General features: G+C 38.2%; 1 protein-coding gene across 1 annotated transcript in view; it reads right to left on the reverse strand.

The window, feature by feature from the left end:
• Positions 1-21,431, reverse strand: part of LOC139716862 (KICSTOR complex protein SZT2-like) — a 108,826-nt gene that overhangs the window by 32,463 nt on the left and 54,932 nt on the right. The window contains exons 50-60 of the mRNA XM_071628391.1: positions 20,508-20,711; positions 19,570-19,643; positions 14,855-14,929; positions 9,024-9,212; positions 7,742-7,910; positions 5,587-5,756; positions 4,658-4,814; positions 3,672-3,835; positions 2,477-2,638; positions 1,735-2,008; positions 554-637 (exon numbers count right to left, since the gene is read on the reverse strand). Coding sequence (XP_071484492.1) covers positions 554-637; positions 1,735-2,008; positions 2,477-2,638; positions 3,672-3,835; positions 4,658-4,814; positions 5,587-5,756; positions 7,742-7,910; positions 9,024-9,212; positions 14,855-14,929; positions 19,570-19,643; positions 20,508-20,711 — 1,722 coding nt within the window. The remainder of the gene's footprint in view (positions 1-553; positions 638-1,734; positions 2,009-2,476; positions 2,639-3,671; positions 3,836-4,657; positions 4,815-5,586; positions 5,757-7,741; positions 7,911-9,023; positions 9,213-14,854; positions 14,930-19,569; positions 19,644-20,507; positions 20,712-21,431) is intronic.

Here is a 21,431-nt window from a genome sequence, read left to right on the forward strand (position 1 = left end):
TCTTTGAGTCTTCGAGTAATCCCACGCCCAGCTGTGGACAGAACCAGGCAGACACATGCGAACCGGACAATACTCACGCCAATCGACCGTGCGTATCCGGCCACGCCGTGCTGCCACACCCGTATACACTTCACGCCGCGACGGACTGCAGGAACAGGCGTCAGCCACCTCGCGTGAACCGCGTATCCGACGCCAGGATCCGGCTTCGCCTGAGCTACACTGTACAGGCATCGCGCGGTTATCGACAACGTGAAAGTGCCTTGGATAATGTAGGGACTTTATTCATAGGGGGGTTTTCATACGTAGAAATGCATGTGCTCATATAGGGACTTAGCAGAAAGGAGGATAATATAACAAGTTGTTTATATACATATAAAATTTTGTTTTGTATTTTGAATTTTCTTTCGGTGACTCTGTGTTGATATTCGGGAGACATTTTACATTGCACCGACTTTGGTTGAATAAAAAGGTCGGATGACCCAATTGAGTTGAAACGATAATTCCCGGTATTCAGTTTATTATTGCGGTCGTCTTCCGAGACACCCTTTGACACTCACACTGATAGGTTGTCTGGAGAGCTGTCCCCTCTTCTGCCAGGCCACATACAGGTTCTCCAAATCTTTCTGGACTTCAAGCTCTATGGAAGGCAACATGACACACAATACAATTCTTGATGAGTCACTGTGGACCTACCACACCATCAAACAGAAAACTCATTAGTAACTTTTTCTACTACTTATGCCAGTAGTAATATAGTGATATGGGAGTGACATATGCCACCTGAATACGAAAACAATACACTAAAAGATGCATCAATGCTTTCTGCTGTTTGGTGCATTGACTACTGTAAAAGTGGAAATGTTCTTGTCAATAATTTTCCACACTCAGCTGGAAAAGATAGATTTCATTTTTTCTTTTTCCCCAGAATCAAAACATCAGCATTGCATAGCATTACATACATGTATAACAAGCAGGAATACTTCCACGCTTTTATTTTTGTGCTAGTTTCTAGTCATGTAAAATGTGCAAAAAATTTCCTCAAGCAAAAATTTTTGCTTTTACAGTACAGGTCTCTACTATACGATTTGAAGACTGCCGCAAATACAGGTCACTTCAAATAGTATCTTCTAATCAGGCTAAAGAACAATATGAATTGAAAGTGTTGTGGTTTTAATGAATGAACATATTGCTTTCAGCGGCGAGGTCCAGGTTCAAGGATTGCCATGGCACTCATGTCCTTGAGCAAAACATTCTATCAACAACATTCCCTTCTACCCACTGGATGATGATTGTTAATCTTGAATGGTGACTGTTAACCGGTTTAAGACGAGTCCCAAGAATACTCAGGCAGGTGTCCATGGGAAATGTGTGTTACAGCAAAATCAGTCCATCTTCAACCGGTAGGCGTGTGCCACAGAGAGATAGCCAAGCTGAGATTCCCCTCACAGGTTCCACGATGGGGTGGGTGTACTATGGGTGTAGTCTTCATTCCTACGCTCAGGCAATAGTATTTTGCTTTGATAAAAAAACAAGAACTAACTTGTAATTCAGTTGACAGAGCTAGTCTTCTTTGAAGAGCTTTTCTTGTTAGAAAGTCACTTGCATACACATGTTGTCTTCTTCTGTATCGTCAAGAAAGTAAAGCACAATCTCTAATTCGCTAAATTTCTTTCTGATTAGGTGGCCTTTCATAACATTTCTAAGGTTTTGGTGCACATAAGAGTGACCTCTGACCTTTGCGTGTGTTCCTGCAGACAGTGGCAAACTGGGCGCCGTTCCGGAGGACGGGGTCGTTGAGGAGCCGATAGGGGGAGCTCTGCAGCGGGTGCCGAGGCCTCACGTTCTGCAGCGTCTCGTCAAACGGGGGCAGGGCGGGGTGGAGTCGCCGCAGGTGGGAGGGGCGTGACGAGGACCCCTGGGGGCGGGACCCAAACTCCCTTGAAGGAAGGCTTGTCTGTTTCACCAGGCTATCAATTGCTTCCAGGGAACGCGAGAAGGGGTTGTCACTCTGTGTGATCAGCCAGTAATCAAAATTAATTCTTTGTATTCTAACACAAACAATATAAAAGTACACAGCAAAGAGCATCACAATGTCACATTGCAAATTGTATGAAGAAGATTAATGTATTGACAAGAAAGTTGAGGCCACTATCCTACCTGTACATAAATGCAAAATAATGTACTGAGTAGGTCCATAAGAATAATTTCACAAACTTTTTTATAAAATCAAAAATATTCTTTTTTTCTAGAGTATACATCATCTTAGTTACATCAATTATCTTAGTTTATTTTCAAACTCCACACACAGTAGAAAGGTTGACATTCCGCACAAGTCCATGGTAGAAATGTTGATGTCCAGCGCTGCATCCAGATACTGTACATACTGTTAATTCCACAAATCTGTAATCTCATGAATGTTGAAACTATACATAAACACCTTCTTTTGAGAATCTGCGGTGATGCCTGTTTATCTCACCTGGTGGGCACCAAAGCGGCAGTGCTGGTACAAGCCCATCTTCTGGCTGACGAGGCAGTCCAGGAAGTGCGCCCTCGCGTTGTGCCACTTGACCAGGCGCTGGAAGAGCTTGTCCAGGGCACTCAGCTTGTCGTTGGACCAGTTGTAGACGAACACTTTCACCTGGGACAGATAAGGGGTAGATTGTTGGCGGGATATGCACATTCATAAGAAGTGAGGATCTCAGTGTAAAACGGCAGAGAAACATAGCACATGCATAAAATAGCAGAAAAAAGTGCATTCAATATTTCTAGCATTTACTAGATTGTTTGATATGAAACATCATTGACCTATATTTCAATGGACTATTCAACTAATGTGTGTAGTGTTCAGAGTGACTCTCCTAATGAATGTATCTACAATGCACAACTTGTTATATCCATAGCACACTGTATATTTAACTGATCTGACACAGGTCTTCTTGATATCATTTCAAACTCCACATACATCACGCACGTGTACATTGTATCTGTGCAAGACACGACAATACAGCTGTATATACCCCATTTAGAAATTAATCTATTCTGACTTCTCATTTGTTTATTTCTAGACATGATGATAATGTAACTGCTCTACTAACCCATTGCAAACAAGTCCTGAGTATACTCAGGCAGGTGTCTATGGGAAATGCATGTTATACAATGTCATGTAGCAAACCATCTCATCCATGATAGTTCAAAGATGGGCTATAGTACATTGTACATTGTACCACTGGCAATGGTATCTGTGCATTTGGAACAAGGGAATACAAAAAAGAATAATATGTACATTGTATAACTGGGCATAGACTCCCGCAAAAGGGTGTTAATATCAAACATTCTTTGGTTTCAAGGTTTTCATTCCTTTAGATGACCTGTCTACCACGAATGACAAGCCCTAGTAAATCAGAATTCAGTATTTCAATATCCCTGCCTACCCCTGCGCAGCTGCAAAGGTTTACACCTGTCCCACCAACAAGGGTATCACGGACACCCTTTGTCAGCACCAGAGAAGTCTTGACCTCTCTGAGGGGAGGTGAAAGCAGGAATGTTACTCTCATTACCCTAAATTTTCTATCTTACCAAACTGGGAATTTAAGACTAAAATTTAGAGTACAAAAGAAGAAGCTCACAGATTGAAAAGGGGGAGAGTCTGGGAGACTGATGGTAGAACTAACCTGTTTGTTGGAGGCTTGGAGCAAGAGGAGGCGTTGCCGTGGCACTATGAGGCGGAGTGACTGAGGATGCTGTTTGAGACCAGTCAGCCAGGAGGGTAGCAGACCCTTCTCACTGACCCCACAGCTCAGGTCAAGGGGGTCAAACTGCTGCAGGCTTTTCTGACCTGGTCAGATGGAGAGCACGATTAATATATCATCACCATCACTGTCATTATGATCACCTCCAATATTATCACCACTATTAGCATCATGATCATGATCATGATCATCATTATCATCATCATCATCATCCACATCATTATCACCGTCATCCACATCATGACCATCATCACCATCACCATCACCATCACCATCACCATCACCATCACCATCACCATCACCATCACCATTACCATCATCCTTATCGTCACCACCATCATCATCATCATCATCATCATCATCACTATCACCATCAACACCATCGTTATCATGACAATTGGTATGATTATCCTAATTATTGCATGAAATATTGATATATACACTTTATAATGTTCAATATGGTCTCTTCACTGAAACTGCATTTGATTATTCAATATCCAGTTGATCTGTGTGTGAAATGTGAGAAATCTGATTTGTTTTCCCAAAAAATGTACTGTCTTTGTGATTCTGATGAGGACATGTAGAAGGAATGTAGTGTAACTAAAAATAACATGGTCAATAAAGAAGGTACATATGTACTAACAAAATACAAACTGCAGCAATTGTGACCCAAATAGATAAAAGCTTCAGTGACAACAATGTTACAGTCTTAATTCCAAGACGGCTTGAGGACTCTTCTTGACACCAAGAAGATATGACTTCAAGAAATTCACACCAACTGATATTTCTCAATATTGACGGACCTCACCTGGTAATCTATGGCTTTGATTGACTTGGTTTTAAAAAATTCAAAGGTTCTCCTGTTTGTTTTGGCCAATGAAGGAAGCTCCCTTATAAGAATGTCTTACTTTTTGGATTGGTGAGGTTCGGGGGCTGAACGACATCATCCAGTGGGTTTGCATTCACGCTGTAGCGCCACTGCTGGACATTCCGGCCAATCAGCACGAAGGTCTGCTCACTGCCAGGTAAATGGAGGCTGGATTTTGAAGTCTCTGATTCTTGCCTCTGTTCAGAAATATGGGGCATATTTTCATATGGATGGATGTAAGTTACTGATCATTCTCCTAACATCCTACATTGTATGAACACACACAGTTCAATATATGAGCACTTGCACATATGAATAACATCACTAAACAAGGAATGACATTTAAATCATTTTATCTGTACTACTCGCTTTTCAGGTGAAACACACACACACATACATTGTACATACAACAAATAAAAAGAGAATGTAACACATTTTACACATGCAAGTACTAGAATTCTTTGTGACAATGTATAACATGTGAATTACAAATGTGCTATCAGTTCTGCCTGAGAAAAGTGCCAGTATACACTTTCCTGATGTCAATTATACTGTACATGTATATACATGTATGGATGCAACCCTCTCCTCTCCCCTCCCCCCCCCCCCCCCCCCCATCACATACCAAAGCAATATACAAATGTATATCCAGACCTCCTTCCCCCAGTCCCTCAATAGTGATGTCATGTAACTATGATAAAAAAGCCTTTCACAGTTCAAGTGATTTGTGCATAATCGTCTCTTTCATAAAGATCAAGCAGTGCAAAAAGGATTTTGTGAATTAACAGAATCGTTGTGGTCCGTATGAATTGAGAAATACATACAAATGGTAATTCCTTTCCCCCACTTATAGAAAGATACGGGGTGATAATGTTAACATTATGGCACACTGCCATTAGCCATGCAGATGTGTTTAAATAGGGGAAGCTTATGAACTTAAGACACTCTCTTCCAAAATACAATGTGTACCTTAGTAGGTGGTAGGGTAAAGGACTTGAAAGTCTCCCCGTCAGCCTGGTAGAGCTTGTGGACAAAATCTGTGCTGATCTTTCCCAGCTTGTCCAGAAACTCCTGCAGAAAGACCTCCAGGCTGAATTGTCTGGACAGGGTGCCGGTCAGCAGACTGACCGATGGAGTGTCTGAACGATGCAAAAAAGAGCCAACTGATAATGAAATCCCATGTCGATATTTAGTGCGCCTTTTTATTTCAGTCAAACAAAATAACATACTGTAGTTTGTACATAAATGCTGGCTTGTATAGTACAATGTCATTCAAATGCATGCACAAAGTTCCAAGCTAGGTATCAAAGAAAACTACACTTGTATCAAAAGTTCACATGATTTTGACAAATCATCTAATTTTTTTTTAAACCACATGCAACACAGTATGGTAGATGTTCAACCCACCGACCGGGTCCATAACGACCGACCGCGCATTATAATGTCATTGCGCGTACAGAAAGAAAATGTACGCATGGGACTACGCGCAACGGTGTTCGATTCTTCACTGGGCTACGCTACCGAGTAAAATGTGGCGAAAACAACTAAGTATTCCCTCTAAATTACCGAAATTTAGCAAAATCGAATAAGGTTTATCGTGTAACTACATATAACTAGGCCTACCTTTGCTGACTCGTTGTTAGATGTAGAGTATCCTTCCGTAATAAATTTGACGATTTTGACCGCAAAATTGTCACCGCTGCTTGTACGATCGTGCACACACGTTACACATACACATGACATAAACATTTTGTCGCCCGCTACGACCGTACGAGTTGATGCAGAAACGAGAAATGAATGTGAAAAAACAAACCGACTCATCTAATTTATTTCAATTACGATGAAAAGTTTCCTAATGAAAATCAAGTCAAATTCATCAAACACTCCTTCAAAAGTAATATCGAAGGATTCAAAATATATTCAAATATTATTGGGGAAAAAATGACGGCTAGAAAAAAAACATCGGCCTGTCGAAAAAACGCATTTAAGTGCTCTTTATACGTATTGTCAGGGTGGTCGGTAAAATGAGCAGAGCAACTGAGTGCGGAAAAAATGACACCCCACGCGTTCGAAGCCGCCATCTACGAGCGCGTCCCTCAGATCGCATTTTCAGTGCGCGCTTGTGAATCCGGAGTATTTTCTCCACACGTGAGTAAAATTTCAGGCAAATTGTGAGATTTTTCACGTTTCTATTGATAGCAAAACGTTAGGTGTCCGGTATTATGAACACCCAACCATAATAGCTGGTAAGAACATGTTGTTGCTCATATTCTTGGTGTAACCCACAAATCATTTGGAAACACATATTCAATATTGCAGTACCTCGATGTTTATATGCGCTAGACTTGCAATGAAAAATTCTGTTCTATTGTCATTCTGTTACTACCCATGAAACAAAGTGTCCTCCCAGAAACAAACAAACAAAAATCAACAACAAAACTTGGTCAAGATATACCGGGATAAACAAACCCACTTTGATGTAACATTACAAAGAATTCAATGACTACTAGTACAATGTACATGTAGTTTGATATACCAGGAATGATTGAACTATCCCTCTTTATTAACAGTAAGTTTGGTATCAGTACATATTTTTAGACCAGAAAAACAAAGCCCATTTGTCCAGTGGAAGCACCATTCGATGATGAAGGCCCCATAAAGTTGAGAACAATACAGTGTAACAGATCATTCCTTGATACACGTAGGTATTAAAGGGGATGGCTAGTAACTGATCAGTGGGAATCAGTGGGAATGTTGGGTGATGATTGTCCCAATCCTTGTGGGATTTATTTAAGAGTACATTATATATCTACTGTTGGGTGAAAATCATTTGCTTCAGAATGGTCTCATATTCAAGTAATGTGCAGTTCAATGCTTCCAGGTTAGCATGTCTGTACATTGATGGTACATTAAACTGTACATTAAACTGCACATTACTTGAATATGAGACCATTCTGAAGCAAATGATTTTCACACAACAATAGATATATAATGTACTCTTAAATAAATCCCGCAAGGCTTGGAACAATCATCCCCCAGCATTCCCACTGATTCCCACTGATCAGTTACTCGCCATCCCCTTTAAGAGCAAAGCTTCAACCTCTGATGGGACAGTTACTCTTACCCAAGTCAGCTAGGAACTGGAACCAGCGTAGTGCCAGCCCTGAGTACGTGGGATGAAGCGTGCCAGCCTTTCCTTCTTCCGCCTCTTGGCGGCGCTCTCTCATCTCTTCCTCAAGACGGCGATCCATCTCCTGAATCTGCCAGCTGGTTCTTCCCTCTTGGCCATGTTCCTTAAGCCAGTAATGAAGACATCACCAGAAAGAAGTAAAAACCATGCGAAGAGGTTATTTAAGATATGTATTGTACAAGCGTTGTATGTAAAGGAACAATAAGTAACTCATTCTTCTGTGATCCCAAAGAGTCAAAATGATCTTCAGGGATCAAACTGCAAGCAAAGCCTACGTATGCAGATCTAAACAGTCAAGCACATACATTGTACATGTACAATGTATGTAGCAATTATCTACCTGTAAGCAATATCACAACCCCCTAGCCCTGTATTAATTTTGTGTGCATATATGTACCCACATAATAAATATTATAATATGAATCAAATTTGAAAGGTGTCGAACCATCACCGCATTCAATGGATGTAATAATATGCAAGACACAAGTAGCATTGATATTCCTGATTAAAAGAATAGGAAGCACCTACATCCCACCAATTCAACAATACCACTTTTGCAAGGAAAAATGGCATCGAATAGAATCAATTAGTAAAACCCATACACACCAAAATCTAAAAGCAGGACTACTTGCACAGCAAAGATATCTACAAATATCAAACTACAGGCTACACGGGTTAATGCAAAATACTGCAACTACAAATAAGTGTTATTTACACAGTTAAACAAAGAAATCGTCGAAGAGTACTCACAACTTTTGGCCACAAACTTAAAAGAAAAGAACTTTTTAAAAAAATGATCAGAATGTAGTATTTCCTTGTGATGCAAGGCACATGAGGAAAGGGGACAAGAAAAAAAAAAATCAAATCATGAATGAAATTTCTGTCTAACACAACAATGAACTGTATGTTGTATCTTCCTGGACTGGTCACTGTCTTTGAAGACACCTGCTCAAAGATCATGAAATCCATGAAATATCTTCCGCTGAGATAACAGGTGGGACTAGTGAAGCGAAGATGCAATATTATGATGAAGTCACGTCATGAACATTTCTTCCTACTCATCTCATCACACTAAAAGGGACAACAGAGCTGGGCACAATCCATGAGAGCTGGGTCCTACTGGTGGATGCAGAAGGCAGTAACTCCAGACCTAAGATGCAAGGTAGAGATTTCTTTTACTACCATACGTAATGGCACTGCTAGTGAGGTGGTGTACCTTAAAGCTCAACTCCCTGGCTATCCTGGACTTGGTAGGGGTCAGAGGTCGAGAGGTCGAAGGGGACAGTTGTGGGGAAATCCCCCCAATCAGTCGCCGGGTTCGTCCCACGGGTCCCGAGGGCGTGCTCTCACCAGACGACGTGCTGCCACCGCTGGCGATGAGGCCTGGGGTAACTGACTGGGAACGCTGTAGATTTTGTCATAATGACACGCACAAACTCTTGTTAGAAACAGTACAACATGTTAGTAGAATTACGATATTTCCCTGTGAATTGTACACTCACAATGCTGTTTAACCTCCATAGTTTTCTCTTCTTTTTTTCCCTTTGTTACAAACAATCAATTTTCCATTCCACATGCATCCTCAGAAGTTTTTCTTCTTTTTTCTCCATCAAGCAGAGCCTTTGCAACAAAAACAAACAAACAAACAAGTAAATGCAACTCAACCTTCAAATACATTTATAGAGAAGTTAAAAGGCATACATTGTAAGTCAAAATTGCCAAGAGAAAGAAGAAATTTACTGAAAATACAGTTAAATGGCCTTAATATCAGATTGTTTTAAATGTTAAAGAGTAACTGCCTTTAAGTTGGAGAAGCCTACTGTATGTTTGTAAAATAAAAGGGGCGATAAAAACAAAAATTCTCGTTCCTACTTTCCAATAGACAAGATACAATCATCCATTAATGACATTATAATAATGTCCATGACAAACACAAGTGCTTTGATAGTTACCGCCCAGTTTGCCACATGCTGCTTTCTTTTTTCCCTTTTTTTTCACACAGCAAGGGACTGCCACAAAAAGAGGGGCTCCTAACTTTGATGCCTGTTAAATGCACTGCCCAATTACATTTTTTTTTTAAACAGGCAAGAAACGGCCATACACAATGTTATTCAAGTGTGTAGGAGGTACAAATGTACATGTGTCTTGTCTTGTCTGCAGGAAAAAAAAATCCATCATTTTCCGGAATATAGTTACTTTATGAAAATATCAATGAGAGTCAAGAACCACCTCAGTCTATATTGGTTCATGACAGACTCTGTAAAGGTCATTGTCTTGTTGAAAAGGGGATTGTGATACAAATGATGAAAATAAAGATAACATCTTTTAATGGACAGACTGAAGAGTGGAAAAATTAAAAGGTACGAAACAAAAACGTGGAGAGAATTGCTGAAGATGAAGAAGTGCCGGCGACTGCAAACTTTACACTCAGGCAGGAAAGAAAACATATAATGTATGACATTATAGTGATCCTTTGAGAACGAATCAAAGAGCAAAGAGAGATCGTGACCGTCATTCAAAATTTGCTTGGATTATTTCATGCACTGCAGCGCTATGAGTGGGCAGAACCATGAAAGCATGCAATTAGTGTGTGGTGATGAAAACTTTCAAAAGGCAGTTAGTGGAGCTGAATTTTTAAACGTGTAAGGGTTTTTTAAAGTAAAAAACAAAACAAAAACAAAAACAAAAACAAAAACCCAACCCAGCCAACAATACATCCAAACAAGTGGCACAGAATATTTCTATCACAACACAAATTTCATTCAGTTGCACCAAAAGTGCCTACAATATGATTCATCTTTAACCTCAGAATTGTAGATGGAAATTAATGTCACTATTAAGGCATTCTAAATCTACAAAGATACCACTGAATAAGCATGATATACATGCACATGGTATTTGTTCACATTAAAAATATTCACAAAATATCTAATAAACATACATGTACATGTATCTGTTCATATAATCCCTTTAAAGTATTGAGTCTTGCCAATTTGCTTAGTGATCAATACCATGTAACATTCTTGCATGTGATCATACAACTGTAAATATTTTGAATTTATGCTGAATATAACTCATCTTGAACACACACATAACACAACTGCCTTATACACTATAAATGAATTAGATGGAACATATGTTGGATGTACAATATATTCCACCTTACACACATACATGTACGTGTATATAGGGATATACACCGATGTATCACCTTCAAAAACATTGTGACATCAAAAATAAAACACATTCCACTTTGTTACAAATGTATGCCATCCACAAACCAATTAGTTCACATGGAAGAGATCACAGCGTCAAGTGGCAAATCTTACATGCTTTCTGTTTCCACGTTCTAATCCTTAAAGGGACATACATGTAGAGCTCATAATAATCAGTTAATCACATTATTAGAGTTACATATTCTATGCACCAAAACCCCACAAGCGAGGGATTAAAGTTAACAAAATGATAGTCTTTGCTATCAAGTTGGAAGAACTCTGCACAATTTGCAATTTTTCAAGCAATGGGTGCCATTCCAGAAAAAAAAAAATATAATGTGTATAGCTGCTCCTCACTTATTCATAAGTACAGAAAAACAAACATGATTTGTTACCCTATACAAAGAACATCACCAGAATACACAAGTACTTTACATCACACACACCTGAAAATGGCAAAACTACAAGAATAAAATCCTAAACTGCAGCAGCTGATAGAATAGACATTGTATCATATGATACTATGCACAGCTGTTGTACGTTTTGTACTTGAGCTAAGATTTTGATTTGCTTTGATCACATTCCAAGCAACATACGAACAAAAACTGAATTTAGTGGTGTCTGTTTAATAAGGACACATAAAATTGTACCCTCATCAGCTTCCATCAATCAAGCACACATTAAAGACAGAAGATGTTACACACAATCCTGTGACTGAAAATTTCTGGCACGTAATTTTGAATACTTTCAATTTGTTGGCATTCAGGTTTTCAATGAATTAATTTCGAAGCATCTACTGGGAACAATAGAACACACAAGCTTTAAAGTGGGACAACAGTGTTCTCAGCAATTCACAAATATGTATACACAAATCTGTTCAAGTACCAAAAAGAACACACTACCACAAATGCAAGAAAAAAATGTAATTATTTACTACTGTTATGCAATTAGGTTTGGCTGATAAGCTTAACATTTTCACGTAAGACGCTTTTGGTATCATCCACAGACTGATTTCCTGATACCAACACCATTACCTTCATGTAAATGGGATTAGCACACACATTGCACAAGTTGTATATTCCCTGTACAATATACATACACAAATATCAAGAAGACCACAAATGTGCAAAGCATGGCACATAAAAAAGAAGTTAGATATTAAACATTATCTTCGCCCGAACAGATATTTGCTGTAATCTTTTTAGTCACTTTGCTATTCATTGATTCTTGTAACGTATAAATGCAACAAATCAAGAGAAAACAGCCTACAATAATGCACAATTGATTCGCCAGAGGTTACAGTAAAAGTAGAAAACAAAGGCGTATGCTGATCGTATGTTTGATTATAATGCAGAATAGCGCAGATACCCCATGTACCACAGGATATCATATCACAGTACAAATTGTTTCCAGTGCCCACTAAAGTGCTTCTAGCCCACATACCTTCACTGTACCAACTAGAACCCATTGTTAGGCATATAAAAGTGCAAAGGACATTTTCCCTTAAACTATTCTCTACTCTTGACAAATTGCTTGACTGAGCAAGTACAAGCTGTAGCAAGTGAAAGAGAGAAAAAAAGTATGTATCAGGGTCCAGCAGTAACTTTTTCCTCTGGCGGTCAGTTCATGTCACTTCCATCTTTAAATTTCAAATTTAGGTGGTCCAAAAAAGAAAAAAATGGATTGGCCCACAATAAAAGGAACATATCAATCTATTTTGAATTCTATTTACCCGATCACGCGACCAAGAGATAACATACTTGGAAATTTGGTGGCCCCACATCAATTTTTAGTGGCCCCGGGCCACCATGCCACCCAAAATGTTGAGCCTTGTTTATATACACTGTGTATCTTTTAACATCCCATCCTTCATTGAAGTCATACATCTATTGTTATAAATACTACAAATCACAATAGCAGCACACAAACATTTGCCCCACACAAATGAAGGGAAGTTGAAAACACTAAAAACCCTCAAGGCAACCTTGGAAGATTCTAAAATTTTGGCATCAAGAATTTCGAGACATAGGGATGATTAGGTTACCCCCTAAGATGTCATCAATAATAAAAAGTTAAATTCACATCACCTCACAGGTGGTTAGTTAATTCATTCCCCAAATTCTATTATTATTGCCACAAATAGCATACAAGTGTAATAATAATCATCCCACATGACATGACTCCGGACAAGGTTATTTGTTTGATTTGGTTTTGAGCAACATCAGACCAACTATTGTGATTCCATTCAAAGAACGAGTGCACCTTCATATACATGTGGATTGAGTGAATGCAACAATATTAGTAGAACACATCAGTGAAAGTTTGAGGAAGATTGGACAATCTGTTCAATAGTTATGAAGTCTTGAAGTTTCAGTGCCGCCATCGCTGTATGAGAAGACTACTACAGCTTGTGATGTCACATGTGTAGAACGGTACACAGTATATTAAGGAAAGTACATTGTATAAAGAAAAGTCAACATATTTTCACATTTCTCGCATAATAATAGAGCACATGACTTGCCTCTTTCAGAAGGCAGGAGGAATAATATTACCCTTAACATATGTCAGTAGCGAGTTGAGGGAATGAGTACTTTTTTCAAAACATGAAGTTTTGTGGAATTCTCTTTATGTTTTCCCTATATCGTTTCACGCATGTGACATCATACACTGTAGTAGTCTTCTCATCCAGCAGTGACTGTGCAGAAACTTCAAAAATGTGAAACTTTTCAATGGATTGTCTGAATTTCCTCAAACTTTCCACAATGTGTTCTACTGATATTGCTGCATTCACTCAATCCTAAAATGTTTATGAAGGTTGACTTGTCCTTTAAGACCCTAAATACCCCTAGTACCCTACACTTTGTTTATTCATTCCACATTATTAAAAAAAAAACAACAACAATAACATTCAGCATCAGTCATTTCTAAACAAATTTCAAAATGTTTTTCTTGGAATACATTTTGTCACATATACATTGCTGTAGCTGTAAAGAGAACACCTTGACATTAATTTCATTCCATGACAAGTGTTGTGCATGAAATGTTCTGCTTTCAGAAATCCTCCAGAAGTTGTACTCTGAAATGTTCTCATTTACTCTCAAAATAAGAAAGAAATTTAAAAATCTTTGCTCCAAAGCGGTGAGTGGCTGCAATGCTGATATGAGTTGCGATTAATTGCACGTAACATGGCTGATCTTGTCGAAGCGTTAATGTGAGTTATTTGTGGCACATGCAGGCTGAAGCGCAGACTACAAGTTGCTATACATGTGTATGCTCAGAGGGGAAAAAAAATGGTATTGTCATCTTGAAATTTACGATCAGAAAAAGAGTTTGTTAAAGAGACACTGCTCCACATCTGGACAAATTTTGTCACTTTGAAGCTACAATATCAATTGTCAACCACTGTAGAGCTCAACATACTTCGCTTTGGTGATACAGAAAAAAACTGTAAAACCAGCAAGTTGGATATCTATTCAATCTTTTTTCGAAATTTTTTTAAAGAGAGCAATATGTGTATATGGGCAATGCTTAACTGTTAGATACAGTTTATTCATGAATGCATCGTAAACACAAGCTTTGATATATTTGAAATTATCAAGATGCGTCATATGGATATCATTTCAAGTACATGTACTTGCGCAGTATCTGAGCAGAGTTTGTTCCAAAAGTACTCTGCTACTGCCGACGACAATACCACTTTTCTTTCCCGATCAGGCCAAAAAAAATCACATCTTTCCATATAATAATATAGAGAAACAAACAAAATGGAATGCAACACCACCAGAGGAAAAAAAAAAGAGTCTCTTGCGAATGATCGGCACTCTGTGTCTACCTTCTGTATTCTCTTCAGCAGCAGCTTTATATCAGTGCTGAAGAACTGGGGGCTCTCTCCGACTGACATGGAGCGCTGCAAATTAAGCGGTTAACGAGCAGTCATGGAAAAATTGGTTAAGACGGGACGTGTATAATATGCATGGTGATCGTACATGATGGCCAGTCCGTTCCATCTCATCATACAGCACAGCTTCTGGTGCCAGGCGAGAACATCACAGCCTTCTCAACAACAACAACTACATTCATCCTCACACGAAGACACATGTATAATAATGCACTACTGCCCTACCATACACTTGTGTGTTTTTATCTCTTTCACTCTACCACTGTCCTACACATTAAAGATAATATCGAGTTTTGGTACCTCAAGTTTCCCTGAGTTTCCTTGTCTTAGTTTGTGTTTCAGGTTAAAGTACCTTTCATATAACTAACACTGTGAGACTTACTCGCCCCAAAGTGCTCTCATGTCTTAGTAATCATGCAATAATGGTTTCGTTACAGAGCAGAGCGGGCTCTGAAAAATTCGAACAAGCCGTTAGTTTGACTCGACGCGGTATTGCGAGAATCAATATAAACGTATTGTACGAAACCATTATCGCATGATTACCAAGACATGAGAGCACTTTGGGGCGAGTAAGTCTCACAGTGTTAGTTATATGAAAGGTACTTTAACCTGAAACACAAACTAAGACAAGGAAACTCAGGGAAACTTTTGAGGTACAAGTACCAAAACTTTATTATCTTTAAACATACACTTGTATGATAGTGATTTTCACAGTACATGTGTACAGCTGTATGTCTATCGGGCCATGAACCCAGCCCTACTTCATGCAATGAAAAAACAACAACAACAATATTAGAACAAAAACATGTTTCTACCATCTAATTACGACTTGCTGCTTAAATTCTTAATTTTCAGGAGGCAACTTTTCAGTTCGTTCATACGATTTTCCTGCATATTGACTCAATTACTTTGTCGGCCGACAAAACAGGCAAAAAGGATGTGCTTAAAGAAGTAAAAGTTAAGCATTTTGCAAAGCCTCTTGTGCTAGATGGACCAAATGAAATGTTGATGTGTCTGCAATTCAAAGTAAATGCTAAAAATCATTGTCATAACTAAAACGTGCAGATTCTAGCTTAAAGCTTTAGTATAACAATATCATGACTACACAACATAGTTTGATGCAGATGTAGAGTGTGTGCCAAGAAAGCTCTGCAGTTTAAAGAAAAGAACGGATCATAATGATGCTGAAAAGCATGTCTTAAACAGATTCATTCCTTTCTCTTTTCTTTATACATGATGGAAACCATCAAACAAAACTAAATCATTCAACTTTTTTCAAAAGGACATGCAACTTTCAAACAAAACTGGAAACCAACAAACCCTTTATACAATTAAAGGCAGTTTCTGAGGAGCAAAATATTGAAGCAGTTACAGCGACGCAAACTAGTGTTATGAACTAGAGTGAGGTTATAACTGGCATAATTCATTTTCAAAGTGCATTGCCCTCTAAGAGGAAATGTCATGGATGCTAGCAAGGTCAAATTTCTGCAATTGTAACCATGGTAACATCATTGAAAATACTGGGATGAAAAAAAATAGTGAAAACAACATTCTGTTTATAAAATGATGCTGTACATATTTGGACTGTAGGCATATGATCATTCACATGCAATACAGCAAAGGATTGATGGCTATTTGGAATAAGCATGTAGAACAAGCTCGTTGAGCATTTCTTTTCTGATAATCTTGAGTTACTTGCAAAAAAAAATGAAGCTACAGAAAAGCAAAGTCATGTAGAAAGACAAGATAAATTAAGGAACATTTCACCTACACATCCCTCAGCATTCCTAGTATGGCTAAATGTGCCTTCTACTTTTCCTGGGTCACCAGACTGACTGGCCAAGTTTAATAGGTTTGGCCATAAGATACATGTACAATGTACCATCTGTGATGGTCTATTAAAAGTGTTATTGTTGTCATACGGTAGTTTGGAGACGGCTTTCATTTTCAAACTTGATTCAAATTATATCATACCCTCCAACTTCTTCATTCAAAACAATAACAGAAATGCTTCACAGTATGCTACATGTACTTGGAGAGGAAATGGGGACCAGAAAGCTACATGCTTACACGTATTTCGACAATCTACATCGTAATATCTACATGTACTCGTGCAGATATATTGTACATGACTTTTCCTACAGTGGCACAGAGGTATAAGGTATTATCATATAATTGAAGGTCACCAGTTCAATCAAATAGGAAACACAGCTAAAACTAAACTGTAACAATGCATAACACTACTGATATTATATGTGCAAACCACTTAAAGGGTAAACTATGTGTAGGTACATTATGTAATAACTGGGTTAGGTTCAACTAGTAGAGAACAATACAGAGGTTACAGATATTTCTATACACTGCAGCTCAAAAGAATTAATCATAGACAATTGAATAAGCACGATTTCTCACAGTAACATGGATATGCACACCGGGAAGGGGAGAGGAATTTGTGATATGTTGTCTCTAATCTCTAATACTGATATCTTGTGTTGTTAGTATACTGACATTTTATGTAATATATACATGCTAACAAAAAAAAAATAACTACATGTAAAATATAATAAGCTGCTTCTCAGTTTGTATCAACATAAGGTATGTCCTATCATGAATATGAAATGTACTTGGTAATGAAGATTTATGCTTTAATGAAATATAGAACAAAGCAAGTCAAAGTCTCATCAAAGTCTTTTTGTCTCTTTTTACAGACTTTCTCCTTTCTCACTTTGAAAAAAAAAAACAACAACACAATAATTCAAGATTCTCAAAATCCCTCACATTAATCTTTGTTATCCCCCAACCCTCATGCATGTTTTATAACTCAACCACTCACAAAAAAAAAAGAAAAAAATGAACAGGAAAATATTCGAACAAAATTCACACCAGAGAAGATAAAACAATACTCAAAATTTCTTTATAATTTTAGCAATCACTGCACATCACATCAAATAGTTTTTGACCCAAGGAATGAATCAGAACTGTGAAAGTGAAGTGTGCAAGATATATATCTTCATCACCAAGAAGGATGAGGTTGCCTTGGAGCCCAAGTCTAGTGCTGAGTGCAGTTTACTTCTGGGACTTGTCGTCGGGTGCCCGTGCATTGGCCGCTAGCGCAATACAATTTGTATTGCGTTAGCGGCCAATGCACGGGCACCCGACGTTGTAATGTAGCCAGCAAAAACAAGTTTATGCTGCTTAATGAGGCGGCATTTTTGCTATTTACCAAGAGCAAACTTGGCAACTGAAATATCAAGCCTTGGGTTATTCAGCAAGAAAATCTAAATGTCTGTGAGATGTGTGCAAAACATTTTGTAGCATTTGTAGCATTCTATTCCCACTACCTCACTTCCATCAACTTCCCCCTCATAGCAAAAAAAGAAAAGTATCAAGGAAATGGTATTACACAAAACTACCTACTTTACCAAAAATAAGGTTTTGCCTTTCCGTTATTTATTTCAATTCAATTCAATTCAATTCAATTTTATTGTCCGTTTCTGGAAATTTGTTTTGTTTGCATGCATATCCTCACTTTTATTTGTTAGTCAACCTCACTCTTTTCCATTTCTCTTGAGTGGATATTCTATTCAAATTTTTGTGAGTCAGCATCTGCCTGCAGAGAATCAACATGACTATTATGTCATTTCTACCACTGCTTTGTGTAGGTCATTATCTTTTTAAAAAAAATCATTTCAAGGTTATTTTCTAGCCATTTTATTTCACCATATCATCCTGTGTTTATGTGCATTTTTCAATGCACACGCTCATTACTTTGTATAATTTGTCTGTCTACTGCAAAGCAAATGTTGCAGAAAACATTACTGACAGACTGTGATGACATTTTCTGAAGAGCTTCATCAAAGACCAAAAGATATATACACAGATATTTCCGCGAATGAGGAGGTCACGGACATTTTTGCGAGATGTTGTTTTCGCGAATCGACACAGAGGCCTACATAAGCGCACTACTACCTGAGCATATGGTGACAGTTTCGCGTGTTGTTAAATTCACGGTCCAACTGTGATTCGCGAAATTCGCGAAAATTAAACCCTCGCGAAAATAACAGCTTATACAGTACCTAATCAATTTAGCAGTGATTTGGCTCACAGTCTGAATTAAGACTACTTTGTCCCATTACCTCCACTAACCTGGCAGGTTCTTTACAACCTCTATTTGAAACTTACAGGCAATGAACTTAAAGTGTATCATGTCATCACCACACAAGAAGGGCATAACTGACATAGTGGTCATTGTGTCATTTTGTCGTTGCACAGACCAAAGCTGTGAAATGCTCTTGATCGGTTATAAAAACTCTTTAATCCGACTTTGCTGCTGCAGGCGCTTTGGAGTTTCAATAGCACTGATATTATTTGCAACTGAATGCATTATGGTTTGTCAAATGTTTGTGTCGTGATTTGCGAGTTAGTATTCCACAACAGATAATTCACATAGACTATAACATTTCATTATGCTAAAAGTATTCATTTGATTATTGCAAATTGTTAGTAGCTAATGGTACATTCCATCTGTTCCCCATTATTCACATAAACACCTTTTCCTGGTACTCTTTAATACTGTCATGATATTTACATGAGGAGCATTGTTTGGAAACTCTAGAGAGTAAAATATGGATGGTAGACACGAATCTCACCTTCATACCAACTGGAGAAGAGGTTGGTCTCTTTCTGGGGTCAGCCAATGCATATTTCCCTGGTTCCACATGAACTTGAAAGAGTGGTTATGGATGTCACATATAAAAACATAAGCACAAAACTTTAAGTCAGCTTGAATTAAAAAAAAAACAGACCTGGGTGAACAAGAGGTGTCAAAACTACTGACATCAGAATATCAACTGATAATCTTCCTGTACTATGCCATTAGTAGCTGATTCAAGCCGTACATTTAAACTTAAGTTTGCTCTTGTTTTCTGAGATTGTCCAACAATTCCACCTGAAACTAGGCCTATAAAAGTAGAACATGTCAATTCAATGAAATGACATCAAAAACATATACTTGCATTGATACAATCGAACTACAGAATATCAGACTTTGACTTTGATCTTTCTCAGATTCAGCCAAATCTTTGTTCATGAAATTCACTAGCATACTGCAATAATATAATACAAACTGAATATGAAAAATATTATATGGAATGCTTGAGCTTTTTTCTCAAGTTTTAGCCTCATGACCTGCACACCTTTCCCCAAACAAATAGGCGATTTACCTACAACATTCATGTGCAATGTTTGATGTGATGAAATTTTTACAACATCTATATAACACAAAATACATTGTATGTCTAGTGAAACTATGATGTTCATTATATTTCATGGTCTCTTTTCAAGAAGGTGTTCAGAATATCATCCTACCCAACATACATATAATATTTTCTTGCATTACTTGGGGATATGTATCAGTCAATATAATTGACATTTATACTTAAATCATTTATTAGAGTGCCAAGCAAAGGAAGTACATTAGCAGGCAATATATATACATGTGGTCCTTCCTTGCAATATACCGGAATGCCTACCATGAACAATATAACAAATATTGCCTGGGGGGGGGGGGGGGGGGGGGATATCTTACCTATAGTGGGTGAAGGCGGAGGGGAGGACACATGTTCCCTCTTCGGCCTTGCATCCTCCCCCGGGATGTGGGCCATGGGGGCGGTGAGGACGTAGTATTCGGTCAGCGTGTCGCAGAGGGCGTGCTCCACTGCATGCTGCAACTGGAGGGCGAGGTCCACGCTGCCCCGACACCAGATGAAGAACTGGATCAGTGCCACAGGTCCTGCAGCACGTACATGTACCAAATCAGGAATCAGAAATGCGACAGATATCAGAAGCATATTGACAGCAACCTGCCTTTACCTCATTGTAACTGACTACCAATTAGGAGTTAAATACAATATGAATGATGTACTGTATACGCCATATATCTAGCAAGCCTAATTTTTTTTTTGACAATTCTGAGAGTGGTTAAATTCTCAATAGTGAAGTACAGCTATACTAAGGACAGAGATATATACGTGTGCACATCACGTTCATGTCAGGATCAGAATCAATATGTTCATGTTTTCTTAACCCTATTTTAACTGGGCTATTTGAGACCAAGTTTTTACTGGGGGGGGGGGGTCAATTTGACCCCCCCTTCAGATCTCAGTCGCCGATCGCGCGATCGCCTCAAAATTTTGCCTGAACATAGAGGCGGATGTCAACTACAAGATTACATGGTCATACAAAAGAAAAATTTTGATTTTCTATTTTTAGTAAATTAATTATGCAAATTTACCCATGAAATCATATTTTCACCTATAACTCCATTAAAAAGACTGAATGATTGCTAAATTTTTGTGTAAGAGTTCCTCAAGACACATTGAACAATTTTCTTGTAAAAAAATAGCACGATCAAAATCAGTTTCTTTTGTTTTTTATTGTTTTGTTAATTTCTTATGTATTTCATTGTTTTTTTACCTTTTGTTTTCTATTGTTTTTTTTTTTGGCCAAAATT

This window comes from Diadema antillarum, unplaced genomic scaffold (genome assembly GCF_040938485.1).
Source record: "Diadema antillarum isolate AM-2024a unplaced genomic scaffold, OU_Dant_1.0 scf00000071, whole genome shotgun sequence".
Classification (NCBI taxonomy): Eukaryota; Metazoa; Echinodermata; class Echinoidea; order Diadematoida; family Diadematidae; genus Diadema; species Diadema antillarum.